General features: G+C 43.1%; 1 protein-coding gene across 1 annotated transcript in view; it reads right to left on the bottom strand.

Moving 5' to 3' along the window:
* The window catches only part of LOC129703273 (multiple epidermal growth factor-like domains protein 6), a 288,963-nt gene extending 274,171 nt beyond the window's left edge, over window positions 1-14,792 (bottom strand). The window contains exon 1 of the mRNA XM_055645610.1: window positions 13,639-14,792. Coding sequence (XP_055501585.1) covers window positions 13,639-13,718 — 80 coding nt within the window. The 5' untranslated portion in view covers window positions 13,719-14,792. The remainder of the gene's footprint in view (window positions 1-13,638) is intronic.
* Between the last annotated feature and the right edge of the window lie 253 nt (window positions 14,793-15,045).

The raw sequence follows: 15,045 nt of genomic DNA, 5'->3' as shown, positions 1-15,045 counted from the left end.
GTTGGATTGATTTCTCTGGAATGTCGGAGGCCGAGGGAAGACCTGCTAGAAGTGTCTAAAATTATGAGAGGGTAGACAGTTGTAACCTTTTTCCCCTCAGGGTGAAAATGTTAATGACTGGAAGGCATAGTTTTAAGGAGAAATGGGCAAAGTTGAAAAGAGATGTGCGGAGGAATTTTTTTTTTTATACATAGAATGGTGGATGCCTGGAGCACGTTAACAGGGTCGTGATGGAGGCACATACGATAGTGGTGTTTAAGATGCTTTTAGATGGGCTCATGGATGTGCCTGGGGTGGAGGGCTATGGACCAAGTGCAGGCAGAAAATAATAGTTTAGCTTGACATCATGTTCAGCACAGACATTGTGGACCAAAAGGGCCTGGTCCTGTGCTGTACTTTTCTATAGAAACAAGGAACTGCAGATGCTGGTTTTCCAAGGAAAGATACAAAATGCCAGAATAACTCAGCAAGTCAGGCAGCATCCCTGGAGAACATGGATAGGTCACGTTTCGTGTCGGGACCCTTCTTCAGACTAATCAGTTTGAAGAAGGGCCCCAACCCAAAATGTAACCTATCACTATTAATGCAATGATCCATGTTCTCCAGGGATGCTGCTTGACCCGCTGAGTTAATGAATGATTTTGTGTCTTGTACTTTTCTATGTTTTATGAAATCTGCTGCTCTCTTAACTGGTTTGCTCTGTATGGGGCTCCAAAGCCATCACTGATTTATACCTGCTCTTTGAGATTGCCTAGTAATTCATCAGGTATATCAAACACTAAGTTGTATCCAAGTAGTACAACAATGTACAAGAATAAATGTGGTTTCATAAAAGATTCACTGAGATTCACTTTGACAATGGACTGTAGAGCAATAAGAACCAGAATTCTGAGAAACTATGATAATAACAACACGGGGTCAGGAAAGCCATGTTAGCAAGATGAAGGAGCTGGCGACTGGCTTGAGGAAACAAGGTGGGTGTACATGCCATGGTCAGCATCAATAGTGCCAAAGTGGATTTGGTCAAGAGCCCCAAATTCCTAGGCATAAATAGAGCCAACAATTTGTCCTGGATCAATGACATTGAAGTAACGGCCAAGAAAGCACACCAATGCCTCTACTTCCTTGAAAACTATGCATGTCTCCATTGACTTTCCAACTCTTCTGATGCACTGCAGAAAGCATCACAACTTGGTCTAACAACAGAAGGAATTGTTGCAAATTGTGGATGTAACCCAGTCCATCACACAAACCAGACTCCTCCAACACCCTCTCTCCACCCTTCAACTCCATCTTTACCTTTCATGTCGTGTTGAGAAAGCAGCCAGCAAAATCAAGGACTATTTAAACCCCAGTAAATCCGACTTTTCCCCTATTCTGTTGGGCAACAGGTACAAAAGCTTGAAACCACGCGTCATCTGAATCAGAGGCAGATTCACCTCACTGTTCTCAGACTACTGAGAAGGGTGGCACGGTGACACAGCGGTAGAGCTGCTGCCTTACAGCACCGGAGATGTGGGTTCGATTCTCACGGGTGCTGTCTGTACGGAGTTTGTACATTGTCCCCACGACTGCGTGAGTTTTCTCCAAGATCTTCAGTTTCCTCCCACACTCCAAAGACGTACAGGATTGTAGGTTAACTGGCTTGGTATAAATGTAAATTGTCCCCAGTGTGTGAAGGTAAGGTAGTGTTAATGTGCACGGATTGCTGGTCAGTGCGGACTACGTGGGCCGAGGTGTATTCCGTGTTGTATCTTTAAAACTGTGAACTACTGAACAGTCTCTCCATAAGCTAAGGGAGAAGTCCTAATCTCCCAAACTACCTCATTGCAGCCCTTGCACTTTTCTTTAATCTGCACTTTCTCTGTAGCAGTAACTTTAATACTGTATCACTACATTCTACACTCTGCTATATTTCTCTTTACACGTCTTGTTGTACTAGTGCATGGCTTGACTGTACAACGTGTAGTATGACTTGACTGGATAGCAAGCAAACACTTTTTCCACTGTATGTCGGTATACGTGAGGTCTCAAACAAGTTGGTAGTAGTTCCCTCTACTTTTTGGGTTATTGCAAAGGATCTGATTACAGCAAAGATCTAGCAGGTTATCCCATGTATATATTTCATAATTAACCTTATTCCGCAGCTCTAACTCCTTTCTCAGTTGTGGAGGCTGCAATGACTATTTCTCTCTTACAGACAGTACATTGACACAGTGGTTCAAGCCTCTGCCTCATACTTACAGTAACTGAAGTTCAATCCCGTTCTCTGCTGCTGCCCGTGTGGAGTTTGGACTTTCTTCCCGCAACTGTTTACCCTGACAGCACCAGTTCACATCTCAAACATTAGCTGCTGTTAATTTTCTCTGAGTGAAGGCGGGCAGTAGTTGAATCATGGGGAGTGGGTGAGCACTTGAGAGGGCGGCACGGTGGCGCGGCGTTAGAGGTTCGATCCCGACTATGGGTGCTGTCTGTACGGAGTTTGTACGTTCTCCCTGTGACCGCGTGGGTTTTCTCCGAGATCTTCAGTTTCCTCCCACACTCCAAAGATATACAGGTTTGTAGGTTGATTTGCTTGGTAGACCTGTAATTTGTCCCTCGTGTGTGTAGGAAAATGTTAATGTGCAGGGATCACTTGTCGGTGTGGACTCGATGGGCTGAAGAGCCTGTTTCTGCACTGTATCTCTAAAACTAAAACTACAGAGGAGGTGGAAAAATAAGTGGGGGGGGGGGGGGAGTGGGCATGGCCATGGTCATACTCCATAAGCCATGACTGACTAGATAGACTGAATGGCCTGCTTCTCGGTTGTAAGAAAATATAAATCCAACATTTCCTATGTTATAACAGCAACTAAATCACATCATTTTTAGACATCCCCAAAATATGCAAGGCTCGATTTTATTTAATTTCCCATTTGGAAACTTCTTCTCCAGAACTAGCCAAGCTAATTCACCGCAGCTATAACTGACAATAACCAACAAACTGAAAAAATACCTTGGCATAACCCGTTTTCAAAAATTAAGTCAATCCTAAAATGACTAAATTAGCCTGCTGTCAATCTTCTGTAAAACTATGGAAGGCACTGCGATCATTTTATCAAGTAACAATCACTCACATTTCACCTGTTCATCTGATTTTGGCTTATTTTCTTTCAACAAGACTTGGTTGCAGATAACACAATGAAGTAACACTGCATGTGTGCAAGTGCAACTTTGACATCAAAGTGTTAATGGACCAAGTGTGGCATAATGGAGGACGAGTGGAATTAGATTCCAGAAGAACTTTGGAAGGTGGTTAGGGGTTGGGGTTGAGATGAGACTCTGCACAGTCTGTAATCACATCAAGATTGCTGAAAGATTCCAAAGAAGTGTCCCAACCCAAAATATCACTTATCCTTGTTCTCCAGACATGCTGCCTGACCCACTGAGTTGCTCCAGCACCTTGTGCCTATGTTTGGTCCCAACCCGAAACGTCACTTATTCATGTTCTCCAGAGATGCAATCTTGACGTGCTGAGTTACTCAAGCGCTTTGTGCCCTTTTTTTTTTTATAAACCAGCATCTGCAGTTCCTCGTTTTCACAGAAAGATTGTTGAAGGCCAGCCATCTGAACACTACTGGAAATTTCCTTTTGGCATGGTTTCATATCCTTGACAAGCATTGTTCTACATGTTTTAATGCCTTCATCAAACAAGGCCTTAATTAATGAGATGACAACCTCATGTAATTTCCTGCAGTAGGAAATATTTTTAACAATCTTAAATTCCAATTGGAGGTACGGAGAGATACATTTGCAAAGAATATGTATTATTTCTTATTCTAGTTATTCTGTAGATACCACCGCAGTCATGGGAGTACTTCCCTCCATCATTTACATTCTTTCCTATGTTTGGAAAATATTTGATAATCACTCACTATATCTCCTACATTTCACATCCTCTCTGCACTAGGTGGCCTCAATATTGTTGTGGAAATAAAGAGGCGCAAATCTATGGATTTTTCTTCGGAAATTCAATTTCTATGCTACAGCAATTTAGCAGATGTACATCTCCAGCTATAAATATGTCTGCAGCTGTTTTGACAAAAATGTACATATTGTGGCATGTGGTGTATCCATCAACATCAGTCAGCCAAAATCCTTGGACAGAACATCCTGTAGTAACTGGAGTTACAGTACTTTGATCAAATATAACATGGAGTTACATGAATTTACAACACAGAATCAGAGCAATGAGCTCAAATCAACAATTGTGCTCCATTTAAGGCTTCTCCCATCTTATCTCATCCAACACATCAGTATATTTATATCTCCCTCATGCATGTCTCTCACTACCTTATTAATGTATTCATGCTATTCAACTGTTCATGGGGTAGCAAACTCCACACTGTAACTCCTCTTGGGGTAAAGTGCTTAACCTATGCCCTTTAGGTGATTTATTTGTGGCCATCTCACACATTTGGCCCTAGCTGTGAATTTTGCAAGAATTGATCTGTATTTTATACGGTACTATACGGAAAGATTTTATTCATCCCCGGAGGGAAATTGGCTGCCAAACAATCACAACACACAAGGTACACAAAAACGTGAAATTAAAAGTGAAAACAAAAAGAAAAAGACAAGCGACTGTTGGCTGGCTGCCATGTGCACAGCGTCTAAACCAGAACGAACAAACAAACATACGAAAGCAGGCTTATCCCCAGGGCAGAGGACTCTAAACTAGAGAACCCCCTCCCCCACACCGGGTCCCTCTTTGTTCTCCCGCCGTCCCTCACAGTGGTCCCCACACACCGGGTCCCCAGTGTTCTACACGGCAGTCCCCCCCCCCCATGCCGGGTCCCCATTGTCTTCCTCCCCCAATCAACCGTTGATCGCGGGTTGATCACGAGGCCCCACTGCCACCAGCCTCCGAGGCTCCCATTGCCACCGAGGCTCCACTGCCGTCGAGGCTCCCATTGCCACCGAGGCTCCACTGCCGTCGAGGCTCCTGTTTTCATTGATACTTACGCTGCCGCCGAGGCACTTGCTGCCATCACCGAGGATCCCATCGCCGCCGCTGTTCCTTCAGCCCAAACAGGGCTTGCCGCCCAGCTTCTCCGGCGTCGGGCCTACTGGGGCGCGATCCAGTTGGCTGCGCAGTTGTTCGGCGGGGGGATCGGGCACACGCAGCTCCCTGGGACACTACTGCCGTGTGTGCAGCTCTCACGTCACTTCTTGAAAATTATAGATAGACACAAAATGTTGGAGTAACTCAGTCGGACAGGCTGCATCTCTGGTAAAATGGAATGGGTGACATTTCAAGTAGAGATACTGCTTCTCGATCCAAAATGTTACTCATTCCTTCTCTCCTGAAATGCTGCCTGTCCCGCTGAGTTACTCCAGCATCTGCAGTTCCTTCCTACACACTTCTTGAAACTGCTCAGCCAGTTCATTTAGTCAGTAAGACTGAAAAATCATCAAAACTCTTTCTGACACATTGATCCTCACCTAATAAGTAATGGTACAGAATTTTCAATGCTGCCTCTTTAAAAAAAAAATTACATAATTGAACAGGTGCCTAATGTCGCTGCCATTGACTTATGACCAATTTGTGGAATCCAAAGGCAGTACTGGACTAATGATAGTAAAAGAACCACAGATATAACTTTGCAATCCAGCTTTGATTTTCACCTTTTACAAATACAGATGTGCGACGTGCCTTCCTCTTCAAAACGCTAATGGGCCAGTGTAAAATTATTATAGTGTGGGTGAGTGATAGAATCTGGAAGAACTTGATGGGAACATAAAGGATGACATACTTGGTGAATGAGATTGCTTTGTGAACCGTCATAGACTTGATGGATCAAACACCCTCCTTCTATGTTGTAATGAAATCTGTATTCGAGGTAGAACACGCATCTCCGACATTGTTCATGAACTTGGGGTACTCCAACAAACTTTACAACCGATGAAGGACATGAAATTTAATCAATGATGTAACTGAGGAGGAAGTAGATAATTGTAGAATGATTTGTTCATACAATTTCAGAGCTATACAGCATGGAAACTGGCCCTTCAGCCCATCTTATCCATACAGACCACGTTTTTAAATACAGGGCTGGTAACACGCCTGCATTTGGCCCATATCCCTCAGAACCCTTCCAATTCATATTTCTGTCCAAATGACTTCTAAAAGTCATAACTGTATCTGCTTGGAAACATAGCAAATAGGTGCAGGAGTAGGCCATTCGGCAGCAGTGCCATTCAATATGATCATGGCTGATCATCCAAAATAACTACCCTAATCAGGCTTTTTTCCCCATATCCCTCGATTCCTTTAACCCCAAGAGCTAAATCTAACGCAGTCACGCAGATGGCACGCAAAGATTTTGTACATCCCAAAATCCTGGGGCACCGTGCGCGACCGCACGCCATTGCCTATGTCACCATGCACCATGCACATCATACGTGCATCATGCGCGCATCACGTGCACGTCACGATGCACGCGTCGTGGCGTGTAAATGATGTCGCGTAAATGACGCCCAAGTGGGACAGGCCCTTAACTCTCTCTTGAGAAGCCTTCTAAGGTTTCCTCTGACAATTCATTTCAGCTACGGACTAACCTCTGACTGATAAAGTGGCCCCGTGGTTCCTTTTAAATCTCTCCCCTCACTTTAAACCTGCACACAGTACTTCTCGTATGGTCTCATGAGAAAACTGAATAAAATCTTAAGCCTATATACTTACAGAAGTTGCCCTGTTACAATTAAATACAGGTAAAAGTACAGATTAGGAACAGCATTAGGCAAATTGGTTCTGCACTGCCATTTAATAACCTCATGACTGATCTGATTTCAGCCATTCGGTTGTATTCCCCGTCTATCTGTTGAATCCTTTCATCCCTTTCCTTATCGAGCATCGATCAATCTATATTGCCGTAAAACAGTTTAAAATACACAATTCCTGAGAAAGAAAATTGCCTCAAATGGTCTTGTAGGAAATCCTTTATTTGTAAACAATGTCTGCAGTTCTAGATTTTATCACGAGGTAATACCCTTTCCACATCCATCCTGTTAAGACCCCTGAAGTAGCCTCTTGCTTTTCTTAACAGCAGATGAAAGCTGAGCCTCTCTAACCTTTCCTTCTAAATTAACCTGCCATTCGGAAATTGGACCAGTAAACCTTCTCTGAACTGGTTCCAATGAATTAAGATCCTTCCTTAAATAAGAAGACAATTACTCTACATAACACTCCAGATCAGATCTTACCAATGTCATGTTTACTGCCTTACTTTTGTATTTAATTCCCCATACAAAAGATTAAAACATTCTGTTAATGTCCCAAATTAATTGTTTTTAAAGCCTTTTGTAAATCATGCTCAAGGCCACTTGGATCCTGCTGCCCATCCGAGTTTGACCATCGTTTAAATAATATGTTCCCTTTTTACTTTTTTTGCCAGTGTCCAATTTCATATTTTGCATCATTATTTTCCATTAGCAAAAGCTTTGGCCACTTATTTATTTTCCTACCTGACTGTGTGACATTAGCAAAACTTAGCTACCATACACTTAGTAATCATACACTTAATTCCTTGAGCAAGTGAATAATGAATACTGTAAAAAGTTGGGGCCCGGGCACAATCTTTTAACTCATTAAATCTTACCAACCAGAAGAAGGTTTATGTATATACTATTCACTTCAATGTTACCTCCTAAGCAATTGTTTTCCATAATATTTTTTTATCTACAATCATGAGGGATATTATAAATTCATGAGGGGACTAGATAGAGTGAATGCACAGATTTGTTTACCAGATTGCACAAAGTTGGGTACCAACAACCAGAGGACATAGTTTGAAGGTGAAAGAGGCAAGATTTAATAGGAACCTGAATTCCAGTTGTCTTTCCCACACAGAGGGTGATGGGTGTATGGAACGAGCTGCCAGAGGAGGTAATTTTGGTAGATACAATAACAGTATTTAGAAGACACCTGGTACAGGTAAACGGATAGCAAAGTTTTAGTGGGATATGGACCAAACATGAGCATATGGGATGAGCTTAGATGCGGCATCTTGATTGCCATTGACAAGTTGGGCCAATGGTGCTGTATGACACTGACTCTAAATGCCTTCTGGAAATCTCAAAATAGCACAGCCAGCAGTTCACGTCTAGCCACAAAACACATTAATTCTTCAAAGAACTTCCAATAAATTGGTCAAACATGATTTCCCTTTAACAGAACCAGGTTACCTTTGCCAGATTACCTTGACATTTTCTAAGCTCACTGCTATAACTTATTTAATAATAGGTATTAACATTTTTCTATTACAAATGTTAAGTTATGGTACTATGGTTTTTTGATTACTGTCTTCCATTCCCACACCACAGCCACATCTGTTTTGCAATAAAGGAGTTACATTCACTTTTTTTTTCCAAACAAACTGAACCTTTCCTAAATTTAGAGAATGTAGGAAGATTAAAGCCAATGCAATAACCATCCACTTCCTTGAGAATGTAGGATGAGTTCTAGCAGTATTTGGACATTTGTTACCCCAAAGCACCAATAATTTGCCCAGCTCCACTTCCTCGATAATTGTGGTTTTCCTGGGTTAATCCTGCCTTTCCATTTCCTGACTTGCACTTATTTGGGAGGTTGTTACTTGCACAATGATGGAGAAAAACTGGAGATCACTTTACAGTTTCTGAAATTGTATTTGATATTTCCATTTACTTTACTTGCATCTAACCACTGCAAATAAAGTTACTAGGGGAAAGTTGCTGATTCATAAAAGTTCTAAAGGATTGGCAATAGTAACAGGTCATTTAGCACACTGGCCCATTTGGCTGTTTTAAGAGTTCACTCGAGACTTTAAAGATACAGTGTGTTTCCTTCAACCCACCAAGTCCACACCAACAGCGATCACACTAACTATCCTGCACACTAGGGACAATTTACACTTTTTACAGAAGCCAATTAATCTATGCCTTTGGATTGTGGGAGGAAACTGGAGCACCTGGAGCAAACCCACCTGGTCACAGGGAGAATGTCCAAACTCTGTACAGTGGGCACCCATAGTCAGGATCAAACACGGGTCTCTGGCGCTGTAAGGCAGCAACTCTACCGCTGCGCCACCATACCGCCCTTCAGCACAATGCTGCCACTGTGCCACAGATCAACAGAGTGGATATAGAGAAGATGTTGCCCCTGACTGAAGAGTCAACAACATCAGGATCACATCTGAAAATCAAGGCTAAGCCATTTCACACCGAAGTCGAGAGAAATGTATTCACTCGACAGGTGATTCATCTTTGGAATTCTCTTCCTCTGTGGACTGTGAAGGATCAGACATAAACTGTAGTCAAAACAGAGATGAAATAATATCTGGAGATTAAAAGGAATCACAGACATTAGGATAGGCCAGGGCAATGGTGTTCAGGTAGAAAATCAGACATATTTGGTTGATCAGACTCTTCTTGGAGCATGAGTGAGTGGGTGACACACTGGTTCTAGTAGTAGCAATGCTTCCTTGGTTATTTGTATCCCTCAATTTGCATCTCGCAATACGCGGTTTTTATTTCACTAAGTCTATCAATCTCAGATTTAAAACGTAATAGCTTTAATTACTATTTGCAGAACATACTTATTGTAGAATGGGTATTTGGGAAAAACAATCTATAATAATTAATATCAAATAATAAGGTCATGGAGTTTATTGGTTTTCAAATGTAGATAACATAAAGACGGATGACTTCCTTCTTAGATGCACTGTCGAGACTGTCTATAATACAAACTTCTAAATATGATTCACCAGAGAGGAGATATTGGTGATATTAAAGGTGGTTAAATCCTCAGGTTACTGAGAAGATTATGGAGAGTCGGTCTGTCAAGGAGGACTCTCTCGAACGTCTACATGTGCACAGTAGACAGCATGCTGACTGGTTGCATCGTGGCTTGGTTCAGCAACTTGAGCGTCCACGAGAGGAAAATAATGTAGAAAGTTGTGACTGCTGACCAGTCCTTCATCGGGTCTGACCTCTCCACCATCGCAGTCGCTGCCTCAAAAATGCTGCCAATATCATCAAAGACCCACACCATCCTGGTCACACACTCATCTCTCCGCTGCCATCAGGTAGAAGGTACAAGAGCCCGAAATCTGGTACATCCAGGTTCAGGAACAGCTTCCCCACAGCCATCAGGCTATTAAACACGGCATCAAACAAACTCTGAACTATAACAGCCTATTGCACTTATATATATATATATAAATATATATATATATGAAATTCTTGCTTGCTGTAGCACAACAGAATATTGTAAGCATAAATACAGAATATAATATATATATATATATATATGCATTTGGACAGAACCTCAAGTCAAGAGAGTTTTATTTTCATGTGTCCCAGATAGGACAATGAAATTCTTGCTTGCTGTAGCACAACAGAATATTGTAAGCATAAATACAGAATATAATATATATTCATATATATATATAATATATATATAATATATATATATATATATAATATATTCTGTATTTATGCTTACAATATTCTGTTGTGCTACAGCAAGCAAGAATTTCATTGTCCTATCTGGGACACATGAAAATAAAACTCTCTTGACTTGAGGTTCTGTCCAAATGCATCCTTGAATTCTTAGGGAAGTTTGGGAAGAAATTGCAGAAGCCCTTGTGGAGATATTTGTATCATCTTTATTAACAGGTGAAGTTCAGGAACACGAGGGTGGCTAATATTGTACCGTTACAAAAATAAGGCTGGAAACTTAAGGCTGGGGAGTCCAACGCCAGTGGTGGGAAAATTGATGGAGGGAAAATTGATGGAGGGAATTCTTAGAGACTGAATTTACCTTGTCTGAACATCTGGACGCCCGCAGCGGTGACTGCGGAGGGTTGAGGTCCCGACCATGGGGGGAAATGGAGGAGGACTGGCCAATTTTTGTGCCTTCCACCACAGTGATGAATGCCGTGGTGGATGTTTGTGTTAAATTTTGATTGTGTATTGTGTGTCTTTTTTTTATGGTACCACTGCTGGCAAATTCATTTCACTTGCACTTGACTTGACTACTAGCATTTGTTTAGGCATGGTTACTGTGGCTTTGTTCATGGGAAAATTGTGCCTTATGTATCCGATAGTTATTGAAGTGATCACCAAGAGAAATGATGAGGACAGGGCAGCGGATGTTGTCTATTTGGAGTTTTGTGAGGCATCACGCATGGTAGTTTAGTCTTGAAGGTTAGATCATGTTGAATGATCAATTGAATTCAAAATGAGCTTGGAAGGAGTCAAAGGGTAGTTGTGAAGTGTTATTATTCTGATCACAGGACTGTGACCAGTGCAGTGGCAAAGAGGTTGGGGCTGAGTTTGCTGCTATTTTTTTTGACCTACATTAACAATTTGGATGGCAGTGTGGTTGATATTGTCTGAAGATTTGCAGATGAAAAAAAAAAATTGGTGGTATGGTGAGCAGTGAGGAAAGATATCCAAGTTTACAATGGGATCTAGATCAGTGAGAAAGTGAGCCAAGGCATGGCAAATGAAATTTAACTCTGCCCTGGGAAGTGTTGCACTTTATGTCAAACCAGGGCAAGATGTACACAGTAAATAGTAGAGCCCCAGAGTGTGGTGTGGAACAGAGACATCCAGGAGTAAAGGTGTATGATTCACAGAAAGTGGTGAGTCGGGTGGCTAGTGTGGTGAAAAAGGCACTTTTGCCTTCATTGGGAAGGCTATCAAGTACAAATGTTAGGATGTCATGCTGCAGATTTACAAGTCGTTGGTGAGACCACACTTGAAGTACGGTACTGTGCACCATTCTGGTTACCCAGCTACAAGAGGAAGTTATTAAGTTGCAGAAGAGATTCACCAGGATGTTAATACATTTGCAGGTTTGAGTTATAGGGAATGTCCGGAGAGGCCGGGACTTGTTCTTTGGAGCATATGAGGCTGAGGGATGACCTTATTGGAGTGTATATGATCATGAGGGGCACGGATAAAGTGTACACTCAGTCCCTTTCCAAGGGTAGAGGATTCTAAAACTAGAGGGCATAATGTTAAGGCGCAAGGGGAAAGATTAAAGAGCGAGCTCTATGCCACTCAAAAGGGCAATTGATATCTGGAATGAGCTGCCAGTGGAAGCTTTAGAAGCAAATGCAAATAAGACTTTCAAAAGACAAGTGAGTAAATATATGGATAAGAAGGGTTTGGAAGGACAATGGGATTAGCCCAGAGTGGCCTCTTGGTCAGCATGGGCAAGGTGGGCCAAAGGGCCTGTTTCCATGCTGCATTACTTTATGACTGTACCCAAAGCATATCCCCTCGGCTGGTTCACACTGACCCTCCAAGACAAAACCAATATAATATGTCTTTAACTCAGATACACGGACCAATTCTAGGACAGAAAGTCGCCAAAGGGTCTCTCTTTACTCATGAAAGGAACTCATGAACACGTTTTCCCTGAAGCTTTTTTTTTTGAGGAGTGGGGATGATTACAGGTGCCGAGTTGGCAAATATCGCGTATCATTTATCACAGAGCAATTATTCTTCATCGAGATGGGATGCAAGGGTTATGTATAATCCAACATAGCCAAAGGAATCCAGAAGTCATCCCCATTAAATTAAATCTCAATGCAACAGAAATCAATTATGATTTTAACTCTTAACACATCCAAGAGTTAAGAGATCTTTGATTTACTTAGAGATCTAAAGTAATTTCTAAGGCAATAATAGAGATATGGTCTAATAACCAAGGTGTGGAGATGCCTTAGAGATAAGGCAATCTTAATTAGAGAATCCCAATTAAAAAATAAGGTAACTCAATAGAGATCTATCTCTAGGTAGAGAGGAACCCACAAAGTCACATTGAGAATGTGCCCTACACACACAGTAAGACAGCGCTGCGATATCTACCTGCCTTTCAGCGTGTTCTGAATTGAACCCGCACCACCTCCGCACACAAATCGCATCCTACAATCAGGACGAGTGTAACAAGGTTAAACAGAAACAGCTGAAACCCCTTACGCACACCAGGTGCACTTTATCCAGCTATTCAGTTCAGAGGGCTATTCCCAACATCAAAGTTTCGCCTCCAACACCAGGACCCTGTCACCGAAAACACGCCGTCAATAAGAAAACACGAGGTAATCCCCGATCAGTAGTCGACAGCTGAAAGTTTGGGACAGACACGTTCCCTCTCTCTCACACACACACACACTCTTTCTCGTACACGGTCTCTCTTTTTCACTCTCTCTCTCTCTCACTCTCTCCCACGCACTCTCACATTCTCCCTCTCACACTAGTACACTCACACACACTCCCTCACACACACTCACGCCCTCTCTCTCACACACACTCTCTCACACTCGCCCTCTCTGTCTCTCTCCCACACTCTCTCTCTCTCCCTCTCTCTCTCTCCCACACACACTCACTCTCTCTCACTCTCTTCCTCTAACCCACTCTCTCCATCTAACCCACTCTCAATCTCGCTCACAATCTCTCTCACGCACACACTCTCTCACTCACACTAAAACGCAGCTCCGTCAACCGCGCGAATTCACAAACCCAAACGCTCCCGTGGGCAAAAGTAACAATCGCCCTGCAACGAGAGGTGAACGGTGAGAGCGGACTGGAATAAATCCCACTTACATATCGGGTTGAAGTTCCACTGCAAGTCCCAGTCTGATGGCCAGACAGTGAAGGCAGACCAGCACGACTTGTAAATCCATCTCTGCCCCGCTATAGCCACAGCCACAGCCGTGAAGGGTCGGTGCGGGGGGGGGAGCTTTGCAGCCACCGACCACCACACACACACACACCCACACCCTCTCTCTGCGCTCCTGAGCTGAACTCCCCACTCCAGGTCCCAGGTCCCGTCAGCCTCTAAGTTCACCTCAAATGCCCGCAGCTTCCCAAACCAACCGCCCGCTTGAATAGGATGTCGCTGGGTAACAACGAGGCGGTGACTCCGAATCTGGGGGGATCGCTTTGCCCCCTCTCACAAATAGATAACGCTGTCTCTGCCTGACTGTGGTGTTGGCAGAATCAGCGGCTGCCTGGACCGGCTCCGACCGAGCACTAACTAACTAACTCCGCCGCTCTCCAAACCCCAAGCACACTTCCGCAAGCAGCTCCCTCCCAGCATGTGACCCTCGGGAGCCATGGATACTGCACACATTCTCGCCGGGGTCTTTCCGGCTTCGTTGATCTGTGCTGCTGGTTCTTTTACAACATCTATTCTGCGTACAACTTCATGCCCGAGATTGCGTGTTTCATTGCACCAACCCCAGCGCCCGAAGTATTGGCTGCAATGTATTGTAGTGTAATGGCGATGTATTGGACCCAGTATGTTGTAATGTAATGGTAATGCATTGGGTATGATTTATTGCAATGCAATGACTATGTATTCGCTGCGATGTTGGGGGTTGCAAAGGCCGGTATCGTTTCCATGTCAAGAGTGTTTTATTGTCATGTGTCCCAGATAGAACAATGAAATTCTTACTTGCAGCAGCACGACAGAATATGTAAACATGGTACTTTGTAAACAGTATAGTAAACGAGAGGAGAAAAACGTGCGTATTGTATAAAGACTGAGATGTGTGTGGATAATAAGATCGTATCACTTTCCATCGCAGTTAATCAGCGACTACTTTGAACTGTCTTGTTTATGGCAATATTGATCCCGAAATAATTATTGGGATTATCCGACCACATGTGGGAATTACAAGAAAGAGGTGTTCACTTGTCATACATAGTGGAATGTGAACGGGAACAATTGCATCCTTGCCTGGTGCTTCTCTCAGTTTAGTTTAGAGATACAGCATGAAAAGAGCCCCTTCTGCCCACCAAGTCCGCGCCGACCAGCGATCCCCGCACATTAACACTGTCCGACACACTCTATGGACAATGTTCACATTTTATACCAAGACCATAAGCATACAACCCTGTACGTCGCTAGAGTGTGGGAGGAAACCGAAGTTCTCGGAGAAAACCCCACGCAGGTCACGGGGAGAAAGTCCGTAGACAAACGCAACTCCAACGCTGTGCCACCGTGCC

This window comes from Leucoraja erinacea, chromosome 14 (genome assembly GCF_028641065.1).
Source record: "Leucoraja erinacea ecotype New England chromosome 14, Leri_hhj_1, whole genome shotgun sequence".
Taxonomy (NCBI): Eukaryota; Metazoa; Chordata; class Chondrichthyes; order Rajiformes; family Rajidae; genus Leucoraja; species Leucoraja erinaceus.
The sequence above is the reverse complement of the archived record's forward strand: the minus strand, read 5'-3'. Positions and strand labels throughout refer to the sequence as shown.